A 19,645-nucleotide genomic window follows, 5' to 3' on the forward strand; every position below is an offset into this window, starting at 1 on the left:
CACCCCCTGTGCGGAGTGCCCCTTCAACAGGTAGGGGTCTTCTAATTGACCAACTTATTTGAGACTTTGATTTGTGTCTCCTCAATGATGGTTCTCCTACTCACTGCAGTGCCATTCCTGGCACCTTTTCTGCTATCAATCTCGTGATTCCTCTCCTACTCTTGTGGTTTCACTACATTGGTCACCCCTTGATGATCTTTGTGACAGTGACCACTTTCCAATTGTTCTGTCATTCCACTGCCACTACCAAGCAGAAAGGCCCAAATTGGGCATTCCACAGAGCCAATTAGCCTTTATATACATTTTCTGTGCACTTTGACACCTCTCTCTTGGATTGCATTCATGTCACTGAGCAAGACATCTCTGTCATGGTTCTTCATGCTGCTGCCAATGCCATCACCCTATCCACATGTCTCCCTCATTGTCAACCACTACCATGGTGGACCAAGGATGTAGCAGTCACTATCCAGGACCAGTGACGGGCTCTACATTGATCTAAACGACACACTTCACAGACCAACCTTATTACTTTTAAGCATGTCCATGCTAAGGCTTGCTACCTTATTAAGCAAAGTAAAAAGGAATGCTGGGTATGCTATGTTTCCTCCCTGGGGACATATGCCTCTTCCTCCCAGGTTTGATCTAAGCTCTGTAGCCTTCTGGGTCACCAGTGACAATCAACTCTCCAGGGTCTTATCCTACAGGATGCTTGCGTACTGATCCATTGGTCTTTGCAGACCACCTCGCAACATACTTTGCAACAGCATTGGCGTCCTCTTCCTATCCTGCTACTTTTTTTCCAGCAGAAACAACATGTTGAAGAAACCCCCCTGAGATTGAAGCCCCACCAAGCTGAAACCTATAATGAACCTTTCACTGAATGGGAATTCTTGCAGGCTCTTATCTCTTCACATGACACAGCCCCAGACCCGGATTCCATCCACAACCTGATGATCCAACACTAGCATATTACCCAGAGGCAACATCTACTCAGGGTCATCAACTGCATTTGGCTCATGGGTTGTCTTCCTCTCACAATGGTGAGACAGCATAATTATCCCCATTCTTAAGCCTGGGAAGCACGCAACGTCTCTTGATAGCTATCGACTGATTAGCCTAACTGAAATTGCCTATGAGGCCACACAGTACATTCGGTGACACAGGCTTTTTAATAGTGTCATATTCTCTGACTCTCTCAGTGCCCATCAGAGCCTGTGTGTGCTGTACATAGTTGACCCCTTAGTGCAATGGGTCTAAGAAAGCTTCCACTTGCTTGCTCTTCAGGAAGCTGCTGTGATGTCTATGTGGGTTCCTGGTCTTGTTGGTCTGATGGGAAACAAGGCTGCTACCAAGGCTGCAGTCCTCCTAGATCAGCCCGCTAGCCCCTCCACTCCTTCCGATAATCTACATGTTGCTGTCTGTTGACAGGTAGTGTCTCTCTGCATGGGAATAATCTCCGGGTGATGAAACCTCTCCCAGCAACTTGGTCAACCTCCTCTCAGCCCTCTTGCCATGAGATCATTTTAATTAGGTTGCATATTGGGCACTGTCATTTTAGACATCGTCATTTGTTAGGTGGTGATCCCCCACCACTACCTGCTCATTGTCGTCAGCCGTTAATGGTTTACCGCTTTGGATGGTACCCCCTTTTTTTAACCACCAGGTATATAGTCTTGCCTCCAATTTTCTTTTAGTTTTTCATGACTGCCTATATATTCACCTACAACAATTTCTTTGAAGGTATTATCTACAAGTAAATTTGTGATTCTGTCATGGCCTCTAGAATGACACTGCCCTGTGCTAACCCTTTCATATGCCTTTACAAGAAAACCTTCCCAGAATCATAAACAGATCATCTGTTTCAAATTCATTGATGACAGATGGTAAGATATTGAGAAAATGCAGTTATAAAGTAGACTGCTTACAAAACACTCATGCATACTATACTAGAATTTTGCTGAAGTATGTGAATCACACACCAAATAGGATTAACTAGTGATACTGAATCTGTACTGAGGAAGGCAGAACAGCTGGTTACAGGAGTTTCTTACTCATGGTAGAGCATTGCAGAACTGCCAAAAAACCTGATCTGGCAGACTCTTGAAGGTATAAGTCATATATTCCGCAAATGCCTTCTTACAAAATGTGTTGTAATAACATTCCACAAGAGTTGCTTTTCTATGTATCTTTTTTATTTATTGCTACCAGTTTCGAGCATAGCTCATTTTCGAGCTGTACACAATGAGATTGTAAATGCTATTTTCCAAATAATATTTCACCCATAGGGGAGCAAAGTCAAGGTTAGACTAATAACAGTGATCACGGAGGACTTTAACAATCTTCCTTTCAGCAATCCATATGTGAATGGAATGGGAATTATCCCTAATTTGTGGTACAATGGAAAGCACCCTCTGTCATGCACTTCACAGTGGTATGCAGAATATAGATACGATCATGTGGTAAGGGTGGTGCAAAACCTCTTTTGAACTATTTATGTTAGTATGAGCATTAATAAACAAGTAACACGTTCAGGTGAATGGCATCAATGATTATATCATGCTGGCGTGTAGCAGGTTGTGCAAGATAATGCATAATGTGATTGGCTTCAGCAGTTACTCCATGAGGAATGCAGTCCATAGTGTCACCCCTCCCCACACTCCCATCCCAACACCTCTGCTTCCCACTCCACCCTTCTTCAGTTTCCACTTCTCCCTGTCATCCACTTGTATCCACCTACTACACCCCATTCCACCCTTAGGCCTTTGCTGCCCAACAAACCTCCTATCTCCCTGTTATTTTTCTACTCTGCACAATTTGTTCCTTTACTCTTCTTCTTTGTCGTTCTACTTCTGCTTATATTATTTTTTTTCTTTTTTTATTATTTTAATGAGTATCTTGTACATTATGAAGAGTAAGCTGATAGGCCTATAGTTTTTTATGTTTTTTTTCTGTCTCCTTTTATGTGAAGTAAAACAATTCAACATTTTACCAGTTTTGAGGAATTGTCTTCTTCTGCAACCATTCTTCAAATATTGTGCTACTTTTCCTCCAGCTTTAACCATATATACTGAGTCACTATCATTTCCTAGGATCTTTCCTTGCTTCTTATTAAAATGCTTGATCAATTTTCTCCTTTATGTCAGTTACTGTATTATTTGTCATCTTATTTGATTATAGTTTTTATTTATCTGTCTTATCGGAAGTAAATAACACAGAACTTATAAAGACACATCTTAACTGCAGACATAATATAAACAACACAAATCTTAAACAACTGCACACCAGAACTTGGTAACCATAAGTACAGTAGTGCTACCCAACATAATTTTCTTCTCTGTTTTCTTCATATTCTTATTGTTCGTCTTATCAAATTTTCATGGTACCATCTGTTATAACGTCAAGTTTAACACATATATTTCAGAACGACACAACACATATAAGTCACAGAGTAAGTTGACAAGCAAGACATGTGTACACGTTAGCATTCGAATGAGCACTGAGTCCCAGTCTAGCGGCCGCTGCTCGGCTGGCCGCTTAGATGGCGCAGCTGCTGCATGGCTGGCAGACAGCGCCGCACATAGAGGACGCGCGTAATTGCGCGGCGGCGCTTTGAATGATTGGCGAGTCACAACACCATCTTACATACTCTTGCAGACATTTGTCAATAATTTTGTTTGAACATATTGTATCATATTCATATTATCATTTACTTGAAACTCTGATCTTCTCTTTAATTATTTGCCTTTTTCTGTTTGAGATTTTCTTTTGTTTTGATTTCTTCATTCTTAAAATATATTTTGATGTTAATGCATACCATTTATTCATTCACATATTGTGTTCTGTAAATTCTATTATGAAGAAGAGCCTATAGGGATGTGGAACAAGTCTAGTTATACTTCAGATGATCCACAAGACCCTTTTCCACTTACAAAATTAGAGCAAGAAAAGTCATTCTGCTAGGTTCCAGTGTACATGGGAATTCATGGTAATGAAACAACAGATGAAGCAGTTAAGAATGCTTGCTTGGAAAATATATTTACCAAATTTACTGCCCTTGTATATGCAGTTTCTCACTTTTGAGGTACAGGATCATGTCTCTGTGGGAGGATGGCTGAGTGGGCTTGCAGAATAACAAGTTGCTTTCAGTGAAATGAGTGACACAGCCATGTTTTTTCTGCCTTTTGGCCATTGTGATGGAAGAAGTACTCTTTAACGTGCATCCTTATGGGGCACTGTCCTCTGCTTCATGGATTCCTCCTCCAGTGGCATAATCCACCAGTATGCAGTGCTTGTTGTGTATGGGTATATCTAAACCACATTTTAACAGAATGTGTTTTATATCAAGATATGAGATCTGCAATTAGCTTACCCACTGATCTGCTCTCTTTTTTAGGGGACAATGAATTGAATGTGATTTGTGTTTTAATATTCCATGTGATGTCCAGTCTTATAGTTTCTTAGAAGATTTTAATATGTTTCCAGGGCGATTGCTACCTCTTTTATTATTCTATTGATCAAGCAGACATGGTTCCTTGCTACATTATTTTAATTGTTGTGTAGGTAGAGTCTGTGAATTTTAACCATAAAATGACTTGAGGCATATGTCTTTTGGGCTTCTATATTGAAGTTTGAGTGGGATACAATGTAGCCGAATGGCTGCGAATTATAACCATACCCTCCAGTAACAGAAAAATACCCATGTTCATCCCCACCTCATTTGGTAATGGCGCTGATGGCCTTATGGTTGAGTGCCCTATACATTCCACTACCACCACCACCAACAACAATAACAAGTTATACATCAACAGACAGAAGAAACCATTGCTTTTGTGAAATATACTAACAACAAATTATGGCTATTGCTAATCTGTTCAAACTGATAATTATGGTTACTCCTTCATTAATTTGTATATACAGGGTGTTTAAAAAATGACCGGTATATTTGAAACGGCAATAAAAACTAAACGAGCAGCGATAGAAATACACCATTTGTTGCAATATGCTTGGGACAACAGTACATTTTCAGGCGGACAAACTTTCGAAATTACAGTAGTTACAATTTTCAACAACAGATGGCGCTGCAAGTGATGTGAAAGATATAGAAGACAACGCAGTCTGTGGGTGCGCCATTCTGTACGTCGTCTTTCTGCTGTAAGTGTGTGCTGTTTACAACGTTCAAGTGTGCTGTAGACAACATGGTTTATTCCTTAGAACAGAGGATTTTTCTGGTGTTGGAATTCCACCGCCTAGAACACAGTGTTGTTGCAACAAGACGAAGTTTTCAACGGAGGTTTAATGTAACCAAAGGACCGAAAAGCGATACAATAAAGGATCTATTTGAAAAATTTCAACGGACTGGGAACGTGACGGATGAACGTGCTGGAAAGGTAGGGCGACCGCGTACGGTAACCACAGAGGGCAACGCGCAGCTAGTGCAGCAGGTGATCCAACAGCGGCCGCGGGTTTCCGTTCGCCGTGTTGCAGCTGCGGTCCAAATGACGCCAAAGTCCACGTATCGTCTCATGCGCCAGAGTTTACACCTCTATCCATACAAAATTCAAACGCGGCAACCCCTCAGCGCCGCTACCATTGCTGCACGAGAGACATTCGCTAACGATATAGTGCACAGGATTGATGACGGCGATATGCATGTGGGCAGCATTTGGTTTACTGACGAAGCTTATTTTTACCTGGATGGCTTCGTCAATAAACAGAACTGGCGCATATGGGGAACCGAAAAGCCCCATGTTGCAGTCCCATCGTCCCTGCATCCTCAAAAAGTACTGGTCTCGGCCGCCATTTCTTCCAAAGGAATCATTGGCCCATTTTTCAGATGCGAAACGATTACTGCATCACGCTATCTGGACATTCTTCGTGAATTTGTGGCGGTACAAACTGCCTTAGACGACACTGCGAACACCTCGTGGTTTATGCAAGATGGTGCCCGGCCACATCGCACAGCCGATGTCTTTAATTTCCTGAATGAATATTTCGATGATCGTGTGATTGCTTTAGGCTATCCGAAACATACAGGAGGCGGCGTGGATTGGCCTCCCTATTCGCCAGGCATGAACCCCTGTGACTTCTTTCTGTGGGGACACTTGAAAGACCAGGTGTACCGCCAGAATCCAGAAACAATTGAACAGCTGAAGCAGTACATCTCATCTGCATGTGAAGCCATTCCGCCAGACACGTTGTCAAAGGTTTCGGGTAATTTCATTCAGAGACTGCGCCATATTATTGCTACGCATGGTGGATATGTGGAAAATATCGTACTATAGAGTTTCCCAGACCGCAGCACTATCTGTTGTTGAAAATTGTAACTACTGTAATTTCGAAAGTTTGTCTGCCTGAAAATGTACTGTTGTCCCAAGCATATTGCAACAAACGGTGTATTTCTATCGCTGCTCGTTTAGTTTTTATTGCCGTTTCAAATATACCGGTCATTTTTGAAACACCCTGTATATATATGTATATGGAGGGAGAAAAACAGATAGAGTACTTTAATAAATACCACTGCTCCTCTTTCTTTGCCATTCAGCTGTTATTATTACCAAATACTTTGAACATTTACGCAACCTTTCACAGACCACTATCAGAGGTGTAAGAAACTTACAGTCTTGAGTCAAAGTATTCTGATAATTTATGGGAGTGGCTAAAGAGGTATTCTTTTACTTTGTTTTTAAATATTTGGGGACATTTTTACATATATAGACTGAAGCAGCGAGTGAAAATTTGTACCAAGACTGGGAAGCAGGTGACCCAGGTTCAATTCCCAGCCCTGGTACAAATTTTCACATGGCGCTTCAGTCTGTATACATAAAATCATACCAATATGAGACCAGTAAAGTCTCTGAAAATGTGTAATTTCATTCGCATTTGAGGATGTTCTGTTTTCTGCTTGATGTCCTTTGGTATCCTGTTTTAGACCTCTACATTAGAATATAAAACTCCATTCTGAACCCTAGAGAGAGTTAATATTGTGATTCTGAATTGCTAAGTTCATCCTAAATCTACTCTTATTGTTAACCACAAATACCATTAGGTAAGGTATGTTTTGACATCTAAGTTTAAGAATCCCTAGGTCCTTGAAAAGGCTTCTGGAAGATGTTTGGTTACGAACAAATGGTTCAAATTGCTCTGAGCACTATGGGACTTAACATCTTTGGTCATCAGTCCCCTAGAACTTAGAACTACTTAAACCTAACTAACCTAAGGGCATCACACACATCCATGCCCGAGGCAGGATTCGAACCTGCGACCGCAGCAGTTGCGTGGTTCCGGACTGATCACCTAGAACCGCTCAGCCACTGCAGACGGCTGTTACAAACATAACACATATTCTTACAGCATGCTTTTGTAGAACGAATTTTGTTTTCACCTTCACTGCAGTGCCTCAGAAGATTATGCAGTAGGACAGACATGAGTGAAAATATGCTAGCAATCTTGTCTGCAGGTCAATACAGTGAGAGAGATTTCTGAGTTCAAGCTAGCCAGAACTAAGCTTTTTGGTTGATTTACCCACATTCCGGTGCCACATCATTTTATTTTCCATCTGGACACCCATTTTATTTTCCATCTGGACACCCAGGAATTTCACATACTGAGCCTCATCCAGTGTATGACCATTGATCTCTACTTCTGGTATTTGTAAGGTGTTTTTATTTGAGTATGAGTTTTTGAGCATAGCTGTTAGTTGGGAACCAGTTGTAAACCAGTTTTGCTATTCTGCTGGCTGTTTCTGGTGTGGCTGTGTTTGGACCTTTTATCAGTATACTTGGGTGATCAGCGAATATTACAGTTTTTGAAGAATCCTCAGTAAATCATTTCTACAGATCAAGAAAAGGAGTGAGCCAAGCATCAAACCTTGCAGCAGACTGTATTTAATGTTTCCCTGAAATTTAATCTTATTTCTGTCGTATCATTTGCTAACATGACAATCTGTTTTCTGTTATTTAGATATACCGGTACTCTATCCAAGCAAGGGAGAGCCCTTTAATACCACAACATTTTAGTTTCCCTTGCCGAATTTTATCAAAGTGCCTTTGTTAAATATTTGCCTCTTTCATTTATGTTGGCATAAACATCATCTTACAAAATGTTTAAATGGTATAAACATCATCTTACAAAATGTTTAAATTGTTGCTTAATTTGATCCAATGTACTTCCCATTCATTAATTCATTACTTTGTCCCATTCCATTCTAGTGGTTGATAAAAATGTACCAATGACTCATCTCCAGAAATATACTGCAAAAATATTCCATCAACATCTTACTGATGCATGATATCGCAAAGAACATTTTGCTTAACAGGTGCGTGGTGGGTACTCATTTTACATATACTCCATGAAACTTCAGTTCTCAAAGAATAGTGTGACAGGGCTGTTCCTCTGTATAAGTTTAGTACAGATGCTACTTCTTTACCATGACAGAACAGTTTTCCATGCTGCATTATTGTCCCCATAACTGCCACAGATGATGGATCTGAATGAGGGAGTTCTCTTCATGAGAGATTCCGTTATTCAGTTCATCAGCCAAGCTGCACACTGTTGTACAGTTCACACACTCCTCATCAGTTCTAAATCTTCAAGTAAGAACTAATTTATATATATTAGTGCCTTGTGGCTACTTCTGCGTTTTTATCTCTCAACAACATTTAGAACCAAACATGACCAAACTATTCCACCGGGTGTACAAGATATATGGAACTAGCAAGATAGCATAAGACTTTAAGAAGACTATTATAATCTCAATTCCAAAGAGGACAGATGTTGACAGTAATGAATATTACCAAACCATCAGTACAATGAAAATATTAAGAAATAGATAGATTACAACTCACTATATAGTGCAGAAGCCAAGTCACAGACAGACACAACAAAAGCACTGCTAAACAAGTAAACTTTCAGCCAAGGAGAAGATTAGAGTGTAATATCCCATCAACATAGAGATGGAGCACAAGCTTGGATTAGGGAAGGATGGGGAAGGAAATTGGCCATGCCCTTTCAAAGGAACCATCTCGGTATTTGCCTCAAGTGGTATAGGGAAATTATGGAAAATTTAAATCAGGATGGTCAGGCGCAGGTTTGAACAGTCAACCTCCTGAATGTGAGTAACTTTCAGCCAAAAGGTCAGGGTAGGGCAGCTATGTGCAGTCAGAATATTAGCAGGAGGGCAGAGTGGGGTGTGGGGGAGGAGCAGAAAAGGAGGGAAGTAAAAAGACTGTGGGTATGTTAGTGAAATAGAACGCTGTGTAGTGCTGGAGTGGGAACAGGCGGGTGAAGGGTGGTGAGTAACGAAGATTGAGGCCAGGAGGGTTATGGGAACATAGGATGTATTTCATAAAGAGTTCCCACCTGCATAACTCAGAAAAACTGATGTTGTAGGAAGGATCAAGATGGCACAGGCTGTGAAGCAGTCATTGAAATGAAGACTGTAGTGTCGGGCACCGTGCTCAGCAACTGGATGGCCCAACTGTTTCTTGGCAACAGTTTGTTGGTGGCCATTCATGCAGACAGATAGTTTTCTGGTTGTCATGCCCACGAAGAACGTATCATAGTGGTTGCAGACTAGCTCGTAGATCACATGACTGGTTTCACAGTAGCCCTGCAGTTGATGGGATAGGTGATGCTTGTGACCAGACTGGAGTAGGTGGTAGTGGGCGGATTTACGGGACAGGTCTTGCATCTCCCCTCCTGCGCCAACCTCTTCATCTCAGAGTAGCACTTGCAACCTACATCTTCAATTATTTGCTGGATGTATTCCAATCTCTGTCTTCCTCTACAGTCTTTGCCCTCTACAGCTCCCTCTAGTATCAGGGAAGTCATTCCCTCATGTCTTAACAGGTATCCTATCATCCTGACCCTTCTATATATCAGTGTTTTCCACATATTCGTTTCCTCTCCAATTCTGCGCAGAACCTTATCAGAAATGAATGTTGGAAGGAGTGACTCAGCATAGCGAAAAGTCACAAAAACCTTCAGTGAAATTAACAAGTGTGGAAACATTAAGAGGGCAATGGGGGATTCCATTGTCAAATGTTTTTTTTTTTTTTTTTTTTTTTTTTTTTTTTTTTCCCAATCAGTCTTCTGACTGGTTTGATGTGGCCCACCACGAATTCCTCTCCTTGAGCTAACCTCTTCATCTCAGAGTAGCACTTGCAACCTACGTCCTCAATTATTTGCTGGATGTATTCCAATCTCTGTCTTCTTCTATAGTTTTTGCCCTCTACAGCTCCCTCTACTACCATGGAAGTCATTCTCTCATGTCTTAACAGACGTCCCATCATCCTGTCTCTTCTCCTTATCAGTGTCTTCCACATATTGCTTTCATATCCGATTCTGTGTAGAACCTCCTCATTCCTTACCTTATCAGTCCACCTAGTTTTCAACATTCCTCTGTAGCGCCACATCCCAAATGCTTCGATCCTCTTCTGTTCCGGTTTTCCCACATTCCATGTTTCACTACCATACAATGTTGTACTCCATACATACATTCTCAGAAATTTCTTTCTCAAATTAAGGCCTATGTTTGATACTAGTAGACTTCTCTTGGCCAGGAATGCTCTTTTTGCCATTGCTCGTCTGCTTTTGATGTCCTTCTTGCTCCATCCAACATTAATTATTTTACTGCCTAGATAGCAGAATTCCTTAACTTCATCTACTTCATGACCATCAATCCTGATGTTAAGTTTATCACTGTTCTCATTACTTTCGTATTTCTTCGATTTACTCTCAGTCTATATTCTGTGCTCATTAGAGTGTTCATTCTGGTCGGCAGATCATGTAATTCTTCTTCACTTTCATTCAGGATAGCAGTATTATCGACGAACGTATCATTAATATCCTTTCACCTTGAATTTTAATTCCACTTGAACCTTTCTGTAGTTTCCACCATTGCTTCTTCAAAGTGTAGATTGAAGGATAGAGGCGAAAGACTACATCCTGTCTCACACCCTTTTTAATCTGAGCACTTGAGCACTTCGTTTTTGGTCTTCCACTCTTACTGTTCCTTCTTAGCTCTAATAGATATTGAATATTACCTGTCTCTCCCCCATAGCTTACATCTATTTTAACTCAGAATTTCGAACATCTAGCACCGTTTGACATTGTCGAATCCTTTTTCCAGATTGATAAATCCTATGAACATGTCTTGATTCTTCTTTAGAGTTGCTTCCATTATCAACCACAGTGTCAGAATAGCCTTTCTGGTCCTTTACCTTTCCTAAAGCCAAACTGATCATCATCTAACCCATCTTCAATTTTCTTTTCCACTCTTCTGTATATTATTCTTGTCATCAACTTGGGTGCATGAGCTGTTAAGCTGACTGTGTGATAATTCTCACACTTGTCAACTCTTGCAGTCTTCCAAATTGTGTGGATGATATTTTCCAAAAGTCAGATAGTATACTGCCAGACTCCTACATTCCACATGCCAGCATGAATAGTTATTTTGTTACCATTTCCTCCAGTGTCTTTAGAAATGCTGATGGAATGTTATCTATCCATTCTGCCTTACTTGACATTGAGTCTTCCAAAGCTCTTTTAAATTTTGATTCTAATACTTGGTCCCTATCTCTTCTAAATCAACTTGTGTTTCTTCTTCTATTACATCAGACAAATCTTCCTCCTCATAGAGGCTTTCAGTGTATTTTTACCATCTATCTGCTCTCTCCTCTGCATTTAACAGTGGAAATCCTGTTGCAGTTTTAATGTTACCACCCTTGCTTTTAATGTCACGGAAGGTTGTTTTGACTTTCCTGTATGCTGAGTCTGTCCATCCGACATTCATTTCTTTTCCAATTTCTTCACATTTTTGTCTTAGCTTCCCTTCACTTCCTATTTATTTCATTCTTCAGTGAACTGTATTCATGAGTTTCCCGGAACATTTTTGTACTTCCTCCTTTTAGTGATTAACTGAAGTATTTGTTCTTTTACCCATGGTGTCTTCGCAGTCTTCTATGTATCTATGTTTTTCTTTCCAACTTCTGTGATTGCTCTTTTTACAGATGTCCATTTCTCTTCAACTCTGCTGTCTACTGAGCTATTCCTTATTGTCTTATCTACAGCCTTAGAGAACTTCAAACATATCTCGTCATTCCTTAGTACTTCCGTATCCGACTTTTTTGCGCATTGATTCTTCCTGACTAATGTCTTAAACTTCAGCCTACTTTTCATCACTACTATATTGTGATCTGAGTCTGTATCTGCGCCTGGGTACGCCTTACAATCTAGTATCTGATTTGAGAATCTCTGTCTGACCATGATGTAATCTAACTGAAATCTTCCCATATCACCCAGCCTTTTCAGAAGGGTACTCCTCCTCTTGTGATTCTTGAACAGAGTATTCGCTATTATTAGCTCGAATTTATTACAGAACGCAATTAGTCTTTCTCCTCTCTCATCACTTGTCTCAAGCCAATATTCTCCTGTAATCTTTTCCTCTGCTCCTTCACCTACAACTGCATTCCATTTCCCCATGACTATTAGATATTCATCTCCCTTTACGTACTGTATTACCCTTCCAATATCCTCAATATACCTTGTCTATCTATTCATCTTCAGCTTGCCACATCGACATGTATACCTGAACTATTGATGCCAGTGTTGGTTTGCTGTCGATTCGGATTAGAACAACCTTATCACAGAACTGTTCACAGTAGCACACTCTCTGCCCTGCCTTCCTATTCATAACGAATCCTACTCCTGTTATGCCATTTTCTGCTGCTGTTGATATTACCCTCTATACTCATCTGACCAGAAATCCTTGTCTTCTTTCCACTTCACTTCACTGACCCCTACTATATCTAGATTGATCCTCAGCATTTCCCTTTTCAGATTTTCTAGTTCCCCTACCACATTCAGACTTCTGACGTTCCATGCGCTAACTCATAGAACGTTATTCTTTCGTTGATTATTCAATCTTTTTCTCATTGTCATCTCCCCATTGGCAGTCCCCTCCCGGAGATCCAAATGGGGGACTATTATGGAATCTTTTGCCAATGGAGATATCATCATGACACTTTTCCAATTACAGACCACATGTCCTGTTGATGCGCGTTACTTGTCTTTAATGCAGTGGTTTCCATTGCCTTCTGCATCCTCGTGCCGTTGATCATTGCTGGTTCTTCTGCCTTTAGAGGCAAGGTTCCACCCCTAGGACAAGAGAGGGCCCTGAACCTCTGTCTGCTCCTCCGCTCTCTTTGACAAGGCCGTTGGCAGAATTACTTCTTATGCCGGAAGTCTTCGGCCACCAATGCTGATTATTAACCAAAATTTCAGTGGCGGGTTTTGAACCGAGGACAGAGGACATTTTGATTACTAATCAAAGATGCTACCGCTACACTATGGGTCTATTAGAGGGATGTGAACCATGACTTAAGTGGCTGGGAGCAAGGGTTGAGTAGGGATGGATGAGGATATTGTGTAGGTTTTGTGAGCAGCAGAATACCATGGTGGAAGGAGTGGGAAGGTTAGTGGGTAGGACATTCCTCATGTAAAAGAACAAATACTTCAGTTAGTCACTGAAAGGAGGAAGTACAAAAATGTTCAGGGCGCAAAGAGAGATAGTCTAAATCCTGGTGGAACATGTATGTGATTCAGTTGCCCAAGTCCTGGATGGTACTGAGACACTAGGGGAACACTCCTCTGTTGCTGGACGATGGGAATTTGGGAGGTGGTGGATGACTGGAGGTATAGGCATGAGAGGTCTGTTTCTGTATACTGTTGGGAGGGTAACTGGAGTCTATGAAGACCTCAGTGAGACCCTTGATACATTTTGAGAGGGAATGCTCTTCACTACAGATGCAATGGCCATGGGTGGCTAGGCTGCATGGGAAGAATGTCTTGGCATGGAATGGGTTGCAGCTGTCAAAGGGGAGGTATTGCTGGTGGTTGGTAGGTTTGGTATGGACAGAGGTACTGATGTAGCCGTCTTTGAGATGGAGATCAACATTGAGGAAGGTGGCCTGTTGGGTTGAGTAAGACCAGGTGAAGTGAATGGGGGAGAAGGTGTTGAGGCTCTGGAGGAATGTGGATAAATGTCATCACCCTTGATCCAGACAAAAAATTTCTTCAGTGAATCTGAACCAGGTGAGGGGTTAGGGATTCTGGTTGATTAGGAAAAAGGTCCTGTAGATGGCCCAAGAATACGTTGGCATAGGATGATGCAGTGCAGGTGCCCATTGCCGTTCTCTGGATTTGTTTGTAGGTTGTGCCTTCAAAGGAGCATTCCCCTCATGACTTGGTACCACCCAAGACTGGAGCAACTGAATCACATGTTCCGCCAGGGCTTCAACTACCCCTCCTCATGCCCTGAAATGAGGTATGTCCTACTGACTATTCTTCCTACCCCTCCCACAATGGTATACTGCCACTCACAGACCTATACAATATCCGTGTCCAATTTTACTCAACCCCTACTCTCAACCTCTTACATCATAGCTCATATTTCCTTAATAGACCTAGATGCAAGATCTGTCCCATACATCCTCCCAGCGCTACCTACTCCAGTCCGGTCACAAGTATCAACTATCCTGTTAAAGGCAGGGTTATGTGTGAAAACAGTCATATGATCTACAAACTAATCTGCAACCACTGTGAAGCATTCTACATCAGCATGACAAACAACAAGCTGTCTGTCCACATGAATGACCACCGACAAACTGTGGCTGAGAAACAGCTGGACAACGCAGTTTCTGAGCTTGCTGTCCAACACCGTGTTCTTCATTTCAGTGACTGCTTCACAGCCTGTGCCATGTTTATCCTTCATATGTCACCAGCTTTTCTGAATTGCAAAGGTATATCTCTCCCTGCAATACATCATATGTTCCTGTAACCTTCCTGTCCTCAACCTTCATTAGTCACTACCCCCTTCTGAGTTCCCACTCCAGCACTACACAGCCTTCTGTTTTTTACTGGTCTCTGTCTAGGCACTTCAGCATCCCCCACACCTCCCATGCTATATATATATATATATATATATATATATATATATATATATATATATATATATATATAAGAAAGATGATGAGACTTACCAAACAAAAGCGCTGGCAGGTTGATAGACACACAAACAAACACAAACATACACACAAAATTCTAGCTTTCGCAACCAACGGTTGCCTCGTCAGGAAAGAGGGAAGGAGAGGGAAAGACAAAAGGATTTGGGTTTTAAGGGATAGGGTAGGGAGTCATTCCAATCCCGGGAGCGGAAAGACTTACCTTAGGGGGAAAAAAGGACAGGTATACACTCGCACACACACACATATCCATCCGCATATACACAGACACAAGCAGACATTTGTAAAGGCAAAGAGTTTGGGCAGAGATGTCAGTCGGGGCGGAAGTACAGAGGCAAAGATGATGAAAGATAGGTGAGGTATGAGCGGCGACATTTATTTAAATATGTCTGCTTGTGTCTGTATATGTGTGGATGGATATGTGTGTGTGTGCGAGTGTATACCCGTCCTTTTTTCCCCCTAAGGTAAGCTTGAATTTTGTGTGTATGTTTGTGTTCGTTTGTGTGTCTGTCGACCTGCCAGCACTTTCATTTGGTAAGTCACATCATCTTTGTTTTTAGGTATATTTTTCCTTCATGGAATGTTTCCTTCTATATATATATATATATATATATATATATATATATATATATATGTGTGTGTGTGTGTGTGTGTGTGTGTGTGTGTGTGTGTGTGTGTGTGTTTGTGTGTGTGTTACCTAATCAAGAAGAAGACCTTTTGGTTAAAAACTTTCTTGTTTAGCAGTCTTTTTGTTGTGCCTCTCTGTGATTCAGCATCTCCAGCCTCTGGTGACTAGCATTGTAACCTTTCCGTTATTGTCATTGTTCCATCCTGGATTTTCCATTGTTTCAAACCATCAGTTTATGCCACACAAAATATGACACAAATTATTTACAGAAGAGTGGAAAACTGGTACAAACTGACTTTGGTGAAGACCACTTTGGGCTCCAATTTATCTTGAAACGTAAACTGAAGACAGGCAAACCTACATTTTTAGCCTTTGGAGACCTGGAAGAAACCTTTGATAGTGTTGACAAGGACATAAACTCTTTGAAATTCTGAAGATAGTGGCGATCAAATACAGGGGACAAATTGTTATCTACAACCAGTACATAAACTAGACATCAGTTGTAAGAGTTGAAGGGCATGAAAAGAAGGCAGTGGCTAGAAGGGAATGAGATGGAGTTGTCGCCTGCAGACCATGTCATTCAATCTGTGCATTGAGCGATCAGTAAAGGAAACTAAGGAAAACTTTGAAAAGGAAGTTACACATATATCTTCATACATATATACATAAATACATACATTTCTCTTTGAAATGCATAACAGAGGGTATTTAGCATGGTACTACATATTATTGTTTCTTCCCATTTCAGTTGTGTATAGAACCTGGGAAGAATAACTGTCTAAATGCCTTTGTGTGTGCTGTAATTACTTTACTAACCAATTCCTATGAAAGTGATGTGTAAGGGACTGAAGAATAAATTAAAATTAAGAGAGAAGAAATGTTTAGGTTCACGTTTGCCATTTTAAATTCATGACAGATGGCATTGGCCTTGGAAGATCAGTTGAGTGGAATGGATAGTGTCTTGAAAAGAGGTTATAAAATGAATGTCAACAAAGGTAAAACAAAGGTAATGAAATCTAGTCAAAAAGAATGATCTGATGTTGAGGAAGGTCATGAAAAGGAGGCAGTGGTCGAGAAGGGAATGAGATGGGGTTGCCACCTGCATACCATGTTATTCAGTCTGTGTATTGAGCAATCAGTAAAGGTTAGGAAATGTATATTGGGAAACAAGACACTAAAAATAGTAGATGAGTTTTGCTAATTGGGCAGCAAAATAACTGAAGGTGACTGAAATAGAGAGAATATTATATGCTTACTGACAGTAGCCAGAAAAACATGTCTGGAAAAAAGGAATTTGTTGACGAAGAATATAAATTTAAGTGTTGCAAAGTGTCTCTTTTTTATCTAAAATGCAAATGAGTTTAAAATTTTCTATTATAAATAATACAGTTTATCTTTCATGATGAACATTTCTACTTATTCTTCTCTTCCAGGGCAAACTGAAGTACCTGTAGCTGATTGTGGTAGAAGACACTATAATGTCCAGGAAAAAAGCACATTTAAACTTTGTGATTACCTTGATTATTGGTCAGATTATATAAGAAATGACTACCCAGAGACAATGCCGTGCTTTTACTTAAAGGTGTGCCTTTCAAGTTGTACTGTAACTTTATAAGATTGAGCTCATTCACTATTTATAAAATAATTAATTTGTAAATGTGTTTGATTTTTAGGACTGGCATTTCACAAGAGACTTTCCCCAACATTTGATCTACCGCACTCCTCAGTATTTTGCCAGTGATTGGCTTAATGAATACTATTATGACCATAAAAATAAAAATGATGATTATAGATTTGTGTATATGGGTCCTAAAGGTTCATGGTAAGACTAAAAGCCACACACAGAACAATTTTAATATAGTTTAGTCAGTGAAAGTGGTGCCTTTATGTAAATGACATTTCATTCTTAACAGCAATGTGATGAAGAACAAATTTCTACTCATCACATAGTGGAGGGATTGAGAAGCAGACAGGTGCATTTAAATACACATAAATATAATAGAGGGAAACGTTCCGCGTGGGAAAAATATATCTAAAAACAAAGATGATGTGACTTACCAAACGAAAGTGCTGGCACGTCGATAGACACACAAACAAACACAAACATATGCACAAAATTCTAGCTTTCGCAACCAACGGCTGCTTCGTCAGGAAAGAGGGAAGGAGAGGGAATGACAAAAGGATGTGGGTTTTAAGGGAGTCATTCCAATCCCGGGAGCGGAAAGACTTACCTTACCCACATCCTTTCGCCTTTCCCTCTCCTTCCCTCTTTCCTGACGAAGCAGCCGTTGGTTGCGAAAGCTAGAATTTTGTGCCTATGTTTGTGTTTGTTTGTGTGTCTATTGACGTGCCAGCGCTTTCGTTTGGTAAGTCACATCATCTTTGTTTTTAGATATATAAATACACATAAAAGTAGATTAAGCTATTCGACAAAGTCCTTCCCAAATGTAGAAAAACTACTCCCATGCATACATGCGCAATGGACACACACGTGTCCACTTTCATCTCCAGGTGTAAAGGCATCATTACTGAAGTGACAGTGCCCATGTGTATGTGAGCTGTGCGGGTGTGAATATGTGTGTGGCTTTTCTACACCCGAAGAAAGACTATGTCTGATAGCTTAGTCTGCTTTTGATTATATCTGTCTATAACTCATCGCCTCCTCTATGTGGCGAGCAACAATCTATCCTATTTCATATTGACATTATACCATCCTGGACTTTTCATTGATGATTCATCTTTGTTATACATTGCCAACCATTATATGTCCAATTTGTTGAGGTTTTGGCAGCCAATGCTTTGAAATGATCATTTTATGTTAATTAAACTTCTACTTTATTGAATACTACATAAAAGGAATATAGAATATCTCTTACGTTCAGTTACAACATCCTGAATACTTCAGTTACAATGTCCTGAATACTTCAAAAAGCACTGTGAAAATGAATAATTGCAGTTTTTGAAATGTTCCACGTGTTCGGCTGTCTGACACAAAAATCCACACCATGAAGAAATTAATGACTGTTAATCGTACTGCATGTGTAATATGTGTTTCTTTATTGATACAAATATAAAACCTGCATGGTCTGCAGCACACCATGGTAAAAGAATGTGTAGAACAGCGGAACCATAATAAGTAATTTAAAAGGCAGAGAGATGGTGTGCACGTAGCCCCAACAGTGCCCTCTTTTGCATGACTAGACAGATCACCATTATGCAATGCTCAGTCAGTTCAGAGCCATCGTAAGAAGTGCAAAAGTGTAATCAGGTGCCACCATGCCTCACCGTCATCACAGTGTAGAATATCAACATGTGAGTTCATTCAAACTGGTCAGAAAGATCGGGGTTCAGGTGGTGGGCCTCTCATTCTCTGGCATTGCAGCTCGTACAGAGCACACTGCTTCAACAGTGAGGCATATGTGGAACCAGTGTAGAGGGGGCGGCCGTACTCAGCACCAATGGCGTACTGGGCTAGACTACGTGGTCACAGTGTGATATGATCACCACCTTGTCTGTTTAGTCTTAACGAACAGAGTAGCTTCATCCATACTGTTGGCATGATGTTGGAGTACTGCAACGAGTGTGGACATTTCTGAATTGACGGTTTGACATCATCTCAGGCAGGCTGGACTCGTGGTACACAAGCCATTGCATCGACTTCCATTGATCAGAACCACCAATGCTGCAGACCGCAATGGACATATGAATGCTGACACTGGCATGCTGAGTTGCAAAGTTCTGCTTGAACTTGTCCTACAGTGGTGGCTCCATATATGTTCGACACCACTGTGGTGAAAGCAGTCAGGCAGACTGTTCTGTTGTGCGGCATAGAGGACAAACACCAAGTATAATGTTAGTGTACAAAAAATTACAAAACCAAACTGGTACTTTTTCATCATTCAAGGGGATATATTTTGTATTTATGAAGTCATAGCCCCATTAATTGTATAACTGTTATGTTTTAACCTCCAGTTTATGGTATTATCCAGAAAAACAT

The 19,645-nt window shown here is 40.7% G+C and overlaps 1 protein-coding gene across 1 annotated transcript in view; it reads left to right on the top strand.

Moving 5' to 3' along the window:
- LOC126161637 (2-oxoglutarate and iron-dependent oxygenase JMJD4) overlaps window positions 1-19,645 on the top strand; it is a 146,546-nt gene that overhangs the window by 39,687 nt on the left and 87,214 nt on the right. Inside the window, exons 2-3 of the mRNA XM_049917600.1 lie at window positions 17,082-17,230; window positions 17,322-17,470. Coding sequence (XP_049773557.1) covers window positions 17,082-17,230; window positions 17,322-17,470 — 298 coding nt within the window. The remainder of the gene's footprint in view (window positions 1-17,081; window positions 17,231-17,321; window positions 17,471-19,645) is intronic.

This window comes from Schistocerca cancellata, chromosome 2, assembly GCF_023864275.1.
Source record: "Schistocerca cancellata isolate TAMUIC-IGC-003103 chromosome 2, iqSchCanc2.1, whole genome shotgun sequence".
Taxonomy (NCBI): Eukaryota; Metazoa; Arthropoda; class Insecta; order Orthoptera; family Acrididae; genus Schistocerca; species Schistocerca cancellata.